General features: G+C 41.0%; 1 protein-coding gene across 7 annotated transcripts in view; it reads right to left on the reverse strand.

Moving 5' to 3' along the window:
• Positions 1 to 16997, reverse strand: part of CASK (peripheral plasma membrane protein CASK) — a 663473-nt gene that overhangs the window by 26441 nt on the left and 620035 nt on the right. For 4 of the 7 annotated variants that reach the window (XM_077657697.1, XM_077657695.1, XM_077657693.1 and 1 more), the window contains 5 exons: positions 14073 to 14261; positions 13020 to 13098; positions 12510 to 12595; positions 8041 to 8109; positions 2498 to 2527 (listed from right to left, as the gene is read on the reverse strand). In XM_077657697.1, the coding sequence (XP_077513823.1) occupies positions 2498 to 2527; positions 8041 to 8109; positions 12510 to 12595; positions 13020 to 13098; positions 14073 to 14261 (453 nt within the window). The remainder of the gene's footprint in view (positions 1 to 2497; positions 2528 to 8040; positions 8110 to 12509; positions 12596 to 13019; positions 13099 to 14072; positions 14262 to 16997) is intronic. The other 3 variants (XM_077657694.1, XM_077657698.1, XM_077657699.1) reach the window with 1 other exon arrangement.

The following is a 16997-nucleotide window of genomic DNA, read 5'->3' on the forward strand; positions in this document are numbered from 1 at the left end:
TTGAGGTTGTCTATAAAATGCTCGCATTATGTAGAGCACAGGCCAACGAGCGTTCATGCCACGTATGAGACCTCAAAAGCAAGCCGATAATTTACAATAAAATTTTTAAAACTCCTGCTTCCGCACCTAGCGGTGACCTGCGGTGCTGGGCTTTCGTCCGAATCCGTGCTCGTTACGTCAGCAGCAAGCTGCTAGCATTAGTTCGCGCGCATCGGCAGCCGGTGGGAGTGGATGAGTGCGAGGGGCCGTCGAAGGAGCGCCGACATTTCAGCATGCAAAAAGTGACGAGAGGAGAGGGAAAGGCACGAGGACGCGGAAATACAAATTTTGACTACAGATAACTCAGCTTCCACAAAACCCACCTAAAAAATTCTTGTTGGAGGATATTTGTGAAGCGGTGTCCTTTAACACCCAAGGCACATCGCATCTTTGATGAGACCCCCTTTCACACCCACTTTAAGGAGGAGGTGATGGACAATGTCACGAAAGTAAAAAAAAAACATACATGTCCCTGACTTTAAAATGTGAGTATTGTATACATTATTCTACACACACAGAAGATGTCAGTTTCAATATCTGTATCCTCAAGATACCCAAGGAAGTCCAAGCATTTGTCAGGCGCAGTTACTGTCTTTCTGACGCGATGTGATAACCTAACGTGCAACCAACTGACCTGATACTCTCTAATGCCAGCTCTGTGAAACCTGCCTAGACATTAGTGAGTGAAAAACTTTTATTGAACATTTGCGTAGTTCGGCGGCAGCAGGATCCGCGTCGTCTTCATATCAGGATCGTTAGGTGGAATTGTTTCATGTCTAGATAAGGTTGGAATGAGGGCCCGACCTTGCCTAGACATGAAACAATTCCACCTAACGATCCTAATGCCCACACAGAGTTTTACCCAGTCCTCTGGCCCACATCTCAAGGCACATCTGCCAAGGATAAAAGATCTGACCTTTAAAAGAATCCTCTCACAATCCTGCCTAGCCCACCAGGTGTCCCTTTGAGGATCTCTAATCTCCACAACCTGAAATTGGGTTGTCGGAGCAAAGTTCCTTTTATAAAAATATAAAATGTTTTTGGTCACAGAAAGCCTCTGCTCTTGCTTGTGACCAAGGACAAAGTATGTTCCAGCTGTTTGCTGCATGAAGCAAAAGAATGTGCTAGTTTAGGATGTTGTTTGCCAAAAATATGCAAACAATGAGTTTAAAACAAACAAACTGTAATTCCAACCCTGTACACAGTAAACTGTCATCAGCTCATTTCCTTCTTTTTTTTTTTTGTTTCAGGAAGGCAAGACATGTTCGGAAGAAAATGAAGTCTCTGCTCTTGTTCCCGACAGAACTAAGTGTTTCAACGCTTCAAGTAGTGCATTTTATGTGCTAATGAGAAATATTACTCTATGTGAACTCTCTCAGTCTTTTCAACTGTATTCTTGAAGGTTTTTTTTTCCAGGTTGATTACTCCTCGATATATATATATATATATATATATATATATATATATATATATATATATATATATATATATATATATATATATATATATATATATATATATATATATATATATATATATATATATATATATATCCACGAAAAGAAACAAGTGAGGAAGGTTACTTACATGAAAAAATTCATAAAATTATGAACATTTGATACAGCAAAAAAATGCCAATACTTCAGTCTTCTGGTTAATACGACCATCAAAATAAAGCACATGCTGTCCCGTTTAAACCCCGCACTTGTGAAATACAGAAATATAGTTGTGTTAGAATATATACAAAGAGAAGTGCCAGAGATAATAAAACAAGCACTTTTTACACAGTCCAAGCATTCAGTACAGAAAGCTACCTCTTAACACTTCATAACAAACTGTCATGTTTTGTACAGAAAGAGCCGTCTCATTTCTTGCGGTTGTTATATTAAGTACCTGCCTTTCAGTATAGCTTTTACATCTACCTTGGTAATAAGACACAACAAAACAGAATACCTTCGTGGTAGCTAAGACATGCTAACAGGCCCAGCCTATAAAAACTAGATACCTTTCTTAACAGTATCTCTGCTTTGGCACAGTTAGATAAGAGAAGTGATAAAAGGATAACATGACAAAATAAGTAAGTGAACAATTGTTTCATAAGCAGTTTACTAAGCCCAAGGTGTCAACAGCTTCAGCAAAAGCAACCTCTACAAACACAACACAGGTCCAATAAGTTGCACAACACCGTGCAGTGCAAATGCTGACAAGGTGAAACAAACAAACAAACAAAAAAAAGACAGGCACGCTGTAAGCATGCAACAAGCCTGACTCAAACAAAGGTGCAAGTGTCATGCTGAGCCCAAAATGGTCCCAACGCCACGCAAAATGCAAAGTGCATCAATCTCCGGCCAGCCAGTACAACGTAAATGCCAAAAAAAAAAAAAACCAAAGAAAGTAAAGAAAGACAGAAAAGAATGCAGGCAGAGAATTAAAACAAGGCCCCAAAAGGCCTACTTACTAGAACGGGCGGGGGGTTAATCCTGAAATACTATACGGGGTAGAGCAGGAAGGAAGGAGGGCAAAGAAAGATGGTTGAAGAAGAAAAAGAAAAAGGGCAAAAGAAGAACAAATGAATCACTTCTACCAAAAAATGCGGTTCTGTACCCCTAAACCTTCTACTTCGCTTTGAACTTTCAAGGCTCTACGCGACAAAATGCTCCTACGGTTCTTACACATGCATATTGCACGACAGCACAACCAGGCAACAGGTTTGACCAAAATGATGAGACTTGTAAACTATCCATGCTAGCTAGCACCAAATGTAGCTTTGCTTACTACTTGCAGTTCTGACTTAGGAAACAGCTTGTCAGCACAAATTATTAAGATTGGTGATGATCAAATCAGCCAGAGAGAAAAAAAGTCTTTTTTCCCAAAGTAGTAACGGCTCAAAAATGAGGTGCCATGGCTGCAAGCTGCAGGAGGTTTCATAGATAAACTAGAGAGTTTCATGTAAAAGCCAATGACAAGAGTCAGAACAAATTTTCTGCTTTTAATATCGTAGACAATCGTCAAAAAGAAACACATAGTCACATATGACAAAGAAGCTATCCAGAAGAAAAGAAATGCCTGACGCGCTCTACAATGACCACACGGGAAAGCAAGAAGTGTCATCAGTTAAACGATAAGAATAGCTGCAGCAAATTCATTTAAACAATGACAGTCACCTGCTTATTCACCCACTGCTAATGACTGCACTTTACCCCAAAATCGTTCGACGTCTGTGACTGCCTTCAAAAAGAAAATGCATTCAGAGAATTAGTCACAATGATAATTGTAGAGCACAGCAGAGTAAATTGTGAAGTAACAAAATTACTCAGTCTGTCAAAATGAAACAAAAAGGCGGCAGAAAAAGTAAAAAGGAGAGTTTCTAGTGAAAACTCGCAAAAGTTACTGTTACACCTGAATGTTTTGCTTGTTTCAGCATCGATAAATAACTGCTTCTGCAGCAGCACTCGCAGGAACTGTAAAAGCAGGGGCTGTGATGCAGGGGCTATGTTCACAATGTTTGCACAACAGCACTAAAAGAAAACAGAGGTTTGCTATGACTGAGCACCCCCCCCCCCCCCCCCCCAAAAAAAAAAAGAGAACTTTCTGAGTATCTGCTTTAATTGTCCTGCAATTTAAGATGCTGTAAAGGCATTCATTTAACTCTTGCCTTAATCCAAAAAAAGAGTAAAAATTGCACCAATATCAATACAGTTCCTTTAGCAGCATGCAGAATTTTTTATTTTCTGTTCAAACTACTTCCATTCCTTCAAACATGACAATCTTCTATGTTAATTCAAAGTATGAAAGAAAAAATGTGCAAGTTAGGCTTTTATGTGCAATACAGCAGCTTGCTGACATTATGTCAACAGTTTCCTTATTAAACAACAACAAAAAAATGATAAAACCACCCCCTATGCTGCTAACATGGGCGAGTATTTTTTTTTTCTGTCCTTGCAGACTGGAAAAACAGAACATGTAGCAGCAAGCACGACTGACGGTTTAGATACACTGGTGCCCAACAGCTCATAGGCAGCACCTCTGAGTGTTGCTCACACTACGCAGTTAATGCTGTCAGAGAGTTTACTTAAAATAATTTACTTTTTCTTTCTCAATGCAGCTTCACACTGCAATCCGGTGGGAAAACGGGGGTTTAAAGTAACCATTTCTGTGTATTTCCCTTCATTTTCAGCGAGCAGGCAGTCAATTTTCTTAACTGTGGCAAAAAAAAAAAAAGATGCGAGAAAAATGCAACCAAACGATATGCCTCTTGTCAGGAGGTGTCAATAACTTCAATAAAAATAAATAAACAAATAAATAAATAAAATCATTACGCTGACAGCCATGTGCAGATGCGCTGAGGGCATACATTAAGAGCAGACTTGTGCCAGCATCGGAAATATTATGCAGTGGCTTGCAAACAGAAAACACACAGAGAGAATGAGATGTTGCTCGTAATTAAATGCGTAGTCAAGAGAACAGTGTGGTGTGATGTCAGAAACAGCAACAATACCACCACTCATTGGCTTGATGCATTCAAGGCATTTATTATCGAAAACAAGTAATTATTCAGTTCTTGCAACAACCAACAGAAAATAGAGGACTAACAGTAAAAGCCAATGCAATGCAGGCAGTTCATCTGTGTTTATGAGAACAGCGGACCTGCTAATAACAAATACGAAGTGACAAAATAACTACCAGAACAGGCAAACAAAAAAAGACGTAAGGTTGCTTGTAATGAAAAGAAAACAGCAAGTAAAAACTAAGGTGCTACTGACTAGTGAGCTCCACGATTTACAGCAATGAATAACTTCTGCAGGCTTGCTGAGAACAGTTATTGCACTGCAAAAGCAGACATGCGGCATTATGGTAGCTGCTTTACATCCTACTGTACTTATTTTGCATAGTAGAAGATAGGATAGCAGCATATAGATATATACACTAACAACAAAAAAAAAGCACAGAGTGGTCTACTTTCAACATCTAACTGCATTTCAGCATTAAGGCACCCGTGGTGAGCTAAATAACACCATAGCCTAGCCTACAGAACTGAACTTCCAGTTTATGAAAGCAACGCATTGCAGCTTCATGATTCTGACACAGCAGCAGTAAGTGCACAATAAAAAAATAAAATGTTCAGCTTTGCTGTACTGGCTTGAATGGGCTGTAGAATTCAACACATTCAATTTACAACACTAGACATATCATTTTTCCCTGTCAGTATTTGACTGAGGCTTTAGAGCTGTCACCTTGCCAGCCCTAAATTAAGCACTTCTTCGACGACTTGGCACACTTGACAACATAGTAAGCACACTATTTAGTGACTTGGCGCGATTTATCACCTCAAGCTCGATATGGCACAAACTGCTCAGTTATCACCAAACAGCGTCAACATGCATGGCTTAAAAAATGCCTCGACACAAGATACCCTGCTGTACGCTAGAAACCATGCAGGAAACATGGCTTCAGACACAGAACAGATGTCATGCACTTAGAAATAAGCAAATTTTAAACTAAATTTAAACTAAATTTTAAACTAGCGAGGGCATCTAAAAAATGTCATGCACATGTAGCACATGTGAACTAACCATGTTCTCAACTACTTTTAAGAAAGTTCTGAGAAGGCAAGTTTGCCAAGGCAGACATCTTGACAAATTACATTTCGAATTTTGACAAAAATCTTCTCTTAAGAGATAACTAATGTCGACAAAAAACTTGCACTGTTCTGAAACAGATAAGGAGGTCCTAACACACATAGAATGTACTATCATTGTCAAATGAAACGCAAACAGGATAACTGTAACCTGAATACAAGAACACAAAAATGTTAGCTACTATACAGTAGAAATAGAGGTCGACTCCATAAAAACTTCCATGTAGCGGTCTTGATGCCATCGAGGTGACAATATGTGGGCTCGTACTCAATCTCCACCACCTAAAATTGCCTCATTATGCTGTTCTCATTTTGATTTTCTTGTTTGTGTTTCATTGGGTGCTGACAGTACGTCTGAACCTTTATGAGCAGCTCTGCTTAGGGCATTTATATAAAAGCAGATAGTAGACTGCATATGAGACCTGCCAAATATTTTAATCTGAAGCTGCAAGGCAATCACGTCCCCTAAACGATGCTGTCTTGACGAATGCTATTAGAGGAAGGAACCAATACTGCATTCACAGCCATTAAACTACTAGGTTCCCCAGTTCTTGCAAAATCAACAAAACAGCAAGCATGGAGCGACAACACAAACAAAACAGTGCAGCCTGTAACACAAACAAAAGAAGAAAAGGTTCATACTTCTGGCTTGGTTCACGCCCAACCAAATGGGGCATATAACAAGCTTAACAGTCATGCAGCAGTACCAATGCTTCAGAGGGTGTGAAATGGTCAGATGGCAATGAAACAATCAATTAAGAGAAATTAAAGGATCCCAAATATTTGGCACTTTCATTTCAGCAAGAAACTCGAACACAATTAGCTTTTAGTCTGTATCTCTGGTTTGTCTTGTGAGGATTACCTGGTAGTGTGTATAAATTGGTACCATGACCATAGGCCATAAAGTTGCTAATACAGAACTATGTTTTACTTAACCCCAAGGAATAAAATCAACGGGAAGTGAGCAGACATCTTTAAACGAGGTGTAGGAATAGTTTTACAATTTATGTCACCATCCACGATTGATTCCCTTTTGAGACCTGATGAAGAAACACTGAGCCCTACGGCATGCATAAACCATGCTACTTTTTGTATTTTCTGACATTCACTAACCCATTTATTAAAGCACATGACACCAGCTCCTGGTACTTCCACACTAGAGATGCAGCCCTCAGATACACATAACTAATTTCACCAAAGGATAGCATAAAGGATGTGCAATGGCAACCGGTGAGATTGCAAAAATTATTCTCACTACCAAGTTGAACCTGGCCACCTGTGGCACTCCAAGGTCTTGTAAAGCCCTTGAGAGACAACCATCCTTTTTTAGTAGTTACAGCTTTGGAGATTTATGACAAAGCTGCTCAGAAGGGTTGATCACCAATCGATCACATGCATAGTGGCCTGAATACTTTTGACAAAGATTATATATTCTGAAATATTTCTCAAATCTATCTATTACACAATGGGCCAGAGATTTGCATACTGAAAAGGCAAACTCACAACTGGTAATATCTTCCACTATTATACAGGAGCCAGAAAGATGGAGCAATTCCAGCATAAGGATACACAAGTTCAATAGCACAAGAACGTGCTATTGAACTATATAAAGTAGTGTTGCCATTCATAAGAATTATGATCATGTTAAAAAAAAAAAAACCTCAAGGTTTTACTCCCTTGCCTGCAGTGAAATCTGCATTTTTGACAAGCTTTTTTGATTTTTGCTTTTGAAACAGTGGTGAACTTGATATGACACCTCTACCAAACTGAAGTTGCAGCCACTCTGATCTTCACAGTCTCATCGCATGAACTGCATGCACTCTTTAATTTAACGCACACTTCCCCATACCTGGGACATCAGGACAACATTGCAAGCACATGACAGGCAAAAGGCAAAAAAAAGAAATAATGGGCACAAAGTGATGTAATGTGGCTTCCTTAGTACTTTGGAGTGTTTTATCGAAAGGAGGGTGGCACAGTTACTGCCATGCCTTCTTTGTGTGCACGGAGCTCATGCCGTGTTCTATAATGACCCACTGTGGCAGCCATACCAATTTAGTTGGATCTGAATTAACTAGATCAAGTATGACATTTCTTCAGACATGAAGTATTTGGGGTGACGGCTTTTCTCGAGGGCAAAAGAAAAAAGCAGAGGTAGAGAGGGGAAAAAGGTGAAACACAATATCCTCCAAACTACATCCCATTCTGTCCCTGAGGAGTGGTGGCAGCCCTTGTCCAATCCTTGTTAAGACGCATAGCAACTGCACTGAACCGAGCGCCATGCATCATAGAGGGTGCGCTGGAGCACCATTGGTGCAGAAGCTGAGCTGACGCCCCAGCTCGGAGGCGTACTGAAAGATTACCTCACACGGTGGTGGCGCACTGCGGTAGCTGGGGACTATCTTGAAGGTGACGCTGCCACGTGCGTCCCTCTGCGTAAAAAGCAAAAAGAAAACAGACAGCTTTGAGTTTTCCGTAAAAATAAACGAAACTATGGTTGTGTCAGTAGCTGTAGAAGAAAACAAAAGCCAGAGCCGTTCTGATCACACCATTTACAAATCTGTGTCGAAAATCTGGCAATTTTTTCAGCAGACAGCTTTCAGTGCACACATCACTCAAGAGCTCTAGCAGCAATCAAATACAAGACTTTTGTTAGCTATACAAAAAAGGCGGAAATAGTCACCAGAAACACAAACTCGAGATAAGCAAGGTAATGAAGTTTTCAGCATAGGTACTAACAGTAGGCAGTTTTAGTATAACGTACGCACACATACGTTAAAAAATAGTGTTCTTCATAGTGCACATGTGCCAAACGCTGTTTCAAATTGAGCCTTACCATACGCTTGTGTTACGTACACTGTTTCCGAGTTTAGTGTGCATGGCTCTTGAGTATGCTGAAATACTGTTTCCAACAAGAACAAGATGGCGTGCTTCGAAGAAGGACTGCTTGCTTCGAGAAAAAATGGTTGTCGTTACTGCGTTTTACAGTAGGTTCATTGACCATAAATGGGATGCCGGGCTTTCACTTTGTTTCATCTGGCCTATAACAAAACATATGAGCGATAATTTCCCGTATTTTTTATTCAGAGTGATATTTCTGCCGCTCATAGGCTTAGCGAGGAGTGTTGGTTTGTTGACAAAAGTGATTCCTTCTCTAAAAACCAGATGTGCCACTAGGCTGAAGCATCTAATTTGATCCAATTCAATATCGCTGCATCGCCATTTGCATGCGCTGAAATAAAAGTGCGTATGAGACAAACAGCGTAATGTTCCACAAAATTCTTGTGTTTAGACTAACTAAGGGTGCATACTATATTATAAAACTGCAGAGTGCATTGTAAAAATTTTAAATCTTCGACTAAGCTCTATTCTGCAGTGCGAACTGAGCACTTCATTACACTAACAAGATTTCTATGTAGTGGAAAACAATGCAAGAAACACGGCCAACGAAGAAGCTGGAGTGCGCCACTGTTTTTGAGTATTTTGGGCACGTGACCATGCTGATGATGTGACAGCACCAGTGGCCCCACCACAACCACTGCTGCTGGTGCCCACGTGGTGGAGGATTGGAGGTACCCAATCATTCCTACATGTATGTCTTCTCTCTCAGTCTTGCTTTCCACCCATTATCAACATGAAGAGATGAGCTCTGTCCTCACCTTGCACGAGTAAAGGCAGCATGCAATGACCTTTGGCATATCAACATGACGATGGTTTGGTTTAGTTTTATGGGTTTAACATCATCATCATCACCATCATCAGCCTGACTACGCCCACTGCAGGGCAAAGGCCTCTCCCACGTCCCTCCAATTAACCCTGTCCTTTGACAGCTGTGGCCATCGTATCCCCACGCATTTCTTGACCTCATCCAGCCATATAATTTCCTGCCGTCCCCTGCTACGAATGCCTTCTCTCAGAATCCACTCCGTTACCCTTAAGGACCAGCGGTTATCTTGCCTTTGCATTACATGCCCTGCCAAAGCTCATTTCTTCCTCTTGGTTTCGACTAGGATGTCATTAACCCGTGTTTGTTCCCTCACCCACTCTGCCCACTTCCGGTCTCTTGACGTTACACCTATCATCTTTCTTTCCATAGCTTGCTCCGTTGTCCTTAACTAAAGCAGAACCTTTTCCGTTAGCCTCCACATTTCTGCCCCATAGGTGAGTACTGGTAAGATACAGCTGTTGTATACTTTTCTCTTGAGGGATATTGGTAACCTGATTATTCATGATCTGAGAGAACCTGCTATAATATGCACTCCACCCCATTCTTATCCTTCTGGTTATTTCATCCTCATGATCCGGATCAGCGGCCACTGCCTACCCTAAGTAGACGTATTCCCTTACCACTTCCAGCACTTCGCTACCAATTGTGAACTGTTGTTCCTTTGCGAGGCTGTTGAACATTACTTTGGTTTTCTGCATGTCAATTTTAAGACCTACCGTTCTGCTCTGCCTGTCTAACTCATTGATCATGCTTTGCAGCTCATCTTCTGAGAGATTTAGCAAGGCAATGTCACAGCAAATCGCAAATTACTCGGGTATTCTTCATTAACTCTTATCCCCAGCCGTTCCTAAACCGGTTCTCGAAACACTTTCGGTAAACAGGCGGTGAATAGCATCAGCGAGATTATGTCTCCCTGCCTGCCCCCCTTCCTTATTGGAATTTTATTGCTGACTCTATGAAGGAATATGGTAGCTGTGCAGTCGTTGCTTTTGGTTTAACGTCCCAAAGCAACTCAGCCTATGAGAGACGCTGTAGTGGAGGGCTTCGGATAATTTAGACCCCCTTGGGTTCTGTGCACTGACATTGCACAGCACACGGGCCTCTAGCATTTTCCTCCATTGGAACGCAGCCTCCGTGGCCCCGATCAAACCCATATCTTTCAGGTCAACCGCCAAGCACCATAGCTACTGAGCCAACGCAGCAGCCTATCATGAAGAGTGTAGCGTGTGCTTAGAGGTGTACATTGCACTGAACTAGAACAGGTTTGCAAGTTGCTTTATGGCATGGTTCATGGCATGACCTCCAGGCCATGCAAACCGCTAGCTGATGGCCCCTCCCCTCATTTTTTATCTTTTACTTTTCAGAGGACATTTGAATTTCGTCTCTAAAACCTTTCAAGATAAGCAGTCATGAACACACTGCAGCCCCTACTGAACCTAATTAAGTGACACAAAAAACTTTAAACTTGATACTGTGTGATATGTGAGGGTTCACAGCATTGGTGGCACTCTGCAACTCTCGAGTAAATTCTGAGAGCTGTACCTGAGATTGTACCCAGAGGCCACATACAATTTCAGAAACTCAAATTCTGGATATATGAGCATGACACTTTGAAATCTGTGGTTCAATAAGAATTTTTCCACTGAATTTCAATATTATTACTGCACAGCTATTTCTAGTAAAATTTTCATGTCATGCTTATGGTGACCTCTGAACTCCATATGTACTATATTGTCTACACTTCCAATACAGCAGCAGAATGACAGTGACATTGTCACATGATGGCGACAATGCTGTGAACAGATGAGCAGACTAATGAGGTACGGAAACGAACCATTCATTGCGCTGACTTGTGCCCACAAAAAATTTAACAACTTGATGGGGGCAATAACAACGGCAGCCGTCGATGAACAGAATCACCCCCATCTAAGGCTCCGCTCAATTTAAAGATAGTACTGAACATTCGAGATAAGGGGCATAGGAGAATGACAGTCACCTCGAACAACGTGGAAATAGCAGCACATGACTACGGCTTTCCGACAGTGCTCTGGTGCCTTCTTGCCTAGCACAAATAGTGATAAGCCCGTGCTCCTCTTATTTGGCAGTACTTGAACTGAGCCAAAAAATCACCTTGTCCTTTAACCTCAGTACGAACAGCACCACTTCATCAATGTACCAAAGTGGGCACAGAACCACTGACCACTCAAACTTACACTCAATCATTCATACCCTATACCAGATAACAATGAAACCGCCTTCCCACAGATCTCATCATTATTAGCAATACTCTACTTTCTCGAGAACCTTCCAGTAGAATTGTATATTCTGGCTGAAAACTTGTACATTTATGTACACAGTATTCTTTTTTGTCAATGTCTGTCATGGTATTTTCCTTTCTTTTGGCACCATTACTCCTCTCATGCTTTTGGCCCTGAGGGGTAAAATAAATTTTCAAAAGTAATAAAATATGAAAAGGTGCCGATCTATCTCACTGCCAAGGATGGGTTTGGGCATGAAAACATTTGTACAAAGCAGTTAGGCACCATTTGGTGCTGTGAAGATGGTTCACTCAGTGAACTCAGTGAGTGAAGATGGTTCACTCACACACAACAAGAAACTATATATCACTACGCCAGTTAATACATTGTTTTCTTCTTTTAGCATCATTTTTTAAACACCATGTTCTGCCTCTTTTATCAATAAGTTTGATCTACATATTTCCTCTCTGTAATAGAGAAGTTCAGGTACCTGAAAAGGTAGTACAAAATAAACAAATAAAGGAATAACTCCCTAATGGACACATTTCTGTTGGAAAGCGGTACCAAAATGGTCATTTATTATGTGTGCTGCCATCTGTCGGCAAACCAAAAAAATGCTTTGGACGAGACCTGCTCGTCTTAAACTGGACACGGAGTGCCAGAAAGCACACGATAAGCTGGACTCGTCATGAGCCAGAAATGACAGAAGGCTTATGACAAGCCTGGCTCGTCCAAGTCCGCTTGGAGGTTAAAGAAACAATAAATGATACATTAAATAGTAGTAAGAAACCCAAACTATCCTTTTAGTTTTGTACCAGTGCAGTAACGATAGATGCTGAACACTTACGAGCATTCTCTGCAAGCTTTCTACTGTTTGGTTAGCAACGCTGATGCCGTTGATTTCACGTATTTCGTCCCCGACGTGTAGCGTGGCTGCAATAAAGGGGCAGAAGAGATCAATGAGCATGGCGAGCAATGAACAGTAGTTTCTTTAAGAACAGTTCCAGATACTCGGCACTACCAATAAAGGAATGAGCCATGGCTCATTGATGACATCACAACTGCTAGCAGGTGCTAATGGAAAAAGCAGATCCCACAAAGCGTTTTTGACTCTTTGCAATGGAGCCAAGTAAAACTGGGGGCTTATAGAAAATAGAAAAAAAAACTGCCAAATTTCTTCAAGTTACTGTTTATCATGATATGGATACATTACACACATGCTTGACCACTTTCTCATATGCAAACACACACATGTACACAATAATGTCAGGCTGAGTGTTGTGGCTTTCTGCATTGATAAAGAAATCAAGAATGTTAAAAGACTTTTCTTTTTTTGTAAACAGAGTTCTTCTCTCACCTTGCCTATGAATCATGCCTCCATGCATGATGCGAGCCACAATACATCGTCCATCCTCGTCCAGCTTGAGGGTGATACCCTGCAAGCAAACAGAACAAAACAAGTGGCAGACCTTCACATGTGCTGCAAAGCTTCAACCCCTCCTATGAGAAGAAAACAAACCATCTTGTGGCGAAGAAATCATACAGATTTGAAGTGGTAGAACAAAAAATCATATGAAGTAGTGATTATAATTTAAAAAGAAAAATCAAACAAGCCACTAATTCTAATATAATTTTAATTTTTTTCAGATCCTATCAGAGAATAGGTAAAATAGAAACCTAGAGCCAAGATACAGCCTCTGCATTGATTAAGTGATCTGGAAACCTTCTTTTTTCTTTTATTTTACATGTAAGTGCACCTTACTGACATACAAATTAACAAGACCACTCAAGAAGTTATTAGGCAATTTTAACACAGGAGTTTTATTTATGCCACACTACACCAACACCAACATCAATGCTGTTAATCCCAGCGAAAGTGCCATATATACCAAAAGCTGTGTAAGGAAAAAGAAGCTACGCTGTACTCAAGCAAAGAAAAACTTATTATGTTTAAGCTTTCTTTTTTTTTTGCTACCTGTGCATAATGGTCCACTGGACTTTTTGCACTTCCAGATTGAACAACCAACATTCTCTGACAGGATATCTATGCAATCTCTTTCCTCATATAGTTTTTCCCTGCCCACCAGCTACACTAACACTTCTAGTCAGCATCATGCTGACAATGCTTTGGATGCAGTGCACATAACTTGGGCAACAGAAACAATGGTCTCTTTGGCAGGCACTACAGTTGCATGCTTCTTGCAACAAGTGTCCGGCATGCTTGATTGCAACTATCTAACCATGGCAGCAAAGTTGAAGCATCAGGAATTTCACTTTTGTAACTGAGTTCAAAGTCAGTTCTTTCGCGAGCTATATGCCTTCCTGCTTTTCTGCCGAAGGGTGATTTTAGCAGTCAAACTTGCCCAATGCCATATAGGGACCAAGAAGGGGAGAGGGGTAGAGCACTCACCATGGGCTCATCGGTATTCTTCTGGAACTGGACGAGGCGCACGCGGGTGACCTGCTCCATGTCGCCAGCCTCGCTGCCCCCTGCCTCCTGGTTGCCGTTGAGGAACGGTGTCAGTGGTGGCGGTGTCACCCGAATCGCCTCCTCACTGTACACCTCGTGTGCCACCACATCGTGGGCCTGGAGCAATGCCTGTGTAGGAACGCAAGAGCGAAGCCAGATTTATTAGGTAATGAAATGCTCCAACACTGCTTATTACACAATGAAATGCCTAAAGGCACCATTTTGCATGCTTCGAAGAGTGAAATTACACAAAGCAGAAGTGAACTTTGCAATGGAAGTCAAAACGCATGTGTCCCCAGGATCTTCAAGGCTATGCTACAAAAGCTCCCTAACTCATCGGTTCAGCTGAAAATTTTAGTTATGACATCGACAGTGATGCCATTTACCTATGCCATTGACACTGTACATTATCATCAAAACCTTCCCACAATCACCTGCGAATATTATGTAGGTGAAGCAGGCATGAATGCAATGCCTGAGAATGTGTCCAATGCAGCTATGCGATAGCAGGGCTTTTGGGTCTGTCCCCACATGAAGTTGCAAGCTTGAGGGGCGGCAGAGGGGTGCAATCTTCCCCCTAGAGCATGGCCAAAAGCCTGGGAGTCTCTGAGTGGTGCAGATGGACCAATCATCTGTGGAATAGGAATCATCTGTGGATGTACCTGCCATCAACTTTGTTTGGAAGTACACAGGGAAAGCAGTGTGTGTGGATGTATATCCTTGATGATTTAATGCTTATTTCCCTATTTATTAGCCTGCCGAGAGTTGAAGGATGATTTCATCCATGCAGAAGTAGCATGTGAAAAGATACGAACTCAGACACATGAACACAAAAATATTTGTACAATGGTTGGGTACAACAGAAAGCATAAAAAAGAAAGGAGAGTCGTTACTGCACATCCACATATACACACACAACTAATGTTAAAACATGTTAAAACGTGTCGATGCCACAGGTAGCATAAGAGGGTTCTCGCACAGCTGCCGTGCTCACCATCGATCACATTCCTACGTGGCATTCGCGGTAATACAGGACGTACTACATTCACCGCTATTGATGAGGGTGGCACTGGTGAACACTGTCAAGGTTTGTTTACACTATGCATAAATACCACTGAAAGCAGAAGACTGGACAGCTGCCATCGTAGCTCAATTCGTAGAGCACAGGACGCAAAATTCGGAGGTTGTGGGTTCGGATCCCACCGGCGGCATGTGGTTATTTTTTCTTCTGCTTTCTGATCAACCATATTTAAAAAAAGTTCCCTATTAATCTCCCATTGATGAACACAACAAAATATACATAAAAAAAAATCACCTTTGCTCCCTGGTTTCAGTAACTGTTGGCTTCTGTCATGTTAAAACATATGCGAACAAGACATGCACTAATGCAACATGCTTTTCTGAAATCAGTGGTTCCCCAAATAAGTTTAGGAAAACCGGTTCAGTCAGAATTTTCATATGAAAAGAGGCTCTGCAAAATCATTGGTTTTGGCAGACTTAGGCTTGAACTTTCATGCCCAAACACGTGTTTTTTGTGTGGCCAGAAGTTAAGCATTGGCACATATAGGCATGCTGGATTTATACATCAAAATATCATAACAAACAATTGACTCAGTATCCTGCAAAATTACGAAGAAAGAATTCTGTTACTGCATACTGGACAGAAGCATGCCATATGCGTTCTCCAAAAATACCACACAAACTCACCCAAATGCTAGGCTGATGTAATGGCTGTTACCGCCTACTTGCAACCCAAACATGGAAAAAAAAAAGAAGAAAACCTAAGCGAACGAACCAAAGTGTTTCAAGTACCTATTCATTGTGCAGTGATAGCGATAGGTGACTCATGACTCCCACTGTTCAGCACTATGGTTCATTTGTGTCTGCCTGTGTGTTGCCTGTGTCTGTCTCTTTTCGTCGTTCTCGATCCTTTGTCCATTCGCGCTGTCTCTATCCAAAATGAATTCTTGCCAACTCGCCCAACTATCCATTCTACTTCACTTGCAAGATCTTATCACTCCTCCTATCCGTCTAGCTCACACGACTAAGGATGACTAAAAACAGCATCATTTTAGCATGCATGTTTGTGGATTCTAACTGTAAAAGCAGGCAGTATTCTTGGATGTTCTTGACCCGACGTCATCACGCTGGTTTCACTAATGGCACCAGACACTGGTCATGACAGCACGCTCAAGCCAACAAGACAGAATTGTTTTGCGACGTACTGCTACATCATAGAACGATTTCGTGCAAGTGCTACTGATATCAGCAGTTGGTTTCTCTGTTTCTGTAATCTAAAATTGAATGAAAGTTCCAAACTACGGCCAAATACGGTATATAGGTGCCTTATGCACCTTAATCTGTGATACATAATTATAATCGAAATTCACTAAAGGTACGAGGTCAGTCTTGAAATTTCAATTTTCTTCAAAGAAAAAATTTATCATTTTTATCTTTTTTCGCAACCCAAACACTCCTATACCGCTTGCAAAAGGAATTATGGTTCTACTTGTGCTGTTCTGAAGTCAGAGGCTATTTATTATATACACTGTGCTTGCATCTATAGAACTTGTAATATTCAATTTTATTTTTCTCAAAATGCAGTTTTGTTCTTTCTTGTGTTATGCCAACACAGACAAAGTTACACTCACCAAAAATGTTCTCTTGAAACTTTGTATGCTCATTTATTACATACCAAGGCATGCATTGAACTAGGATTATCGAAATCCACAATTATTTTTTTTTTGTTTTGGACTGTCATCTTAATATCTTTGCTTGTGGAAAGCCATTTTGCACGTACACTTTCAGATTTTTTACAATAATTGCTTTCTTAGTTCATCACAACTCTTTATTCTACAACTCTAA

Source organism: Amblyomma americanum, chromosome 3, assembly GCF_052857255.1.
Source record: "Amblyomma americanum isolate KBUSLIRL-KWMA chromosome 3, ASM5285725v1, whole genome shotgun sequence".
Taxonomy (NCBI): Eukaryota; Metazoa; Arthropoda; class Arachnida; order Ixodida; family Ixodidae; genus Amblyomma; species Amblyomma americanum.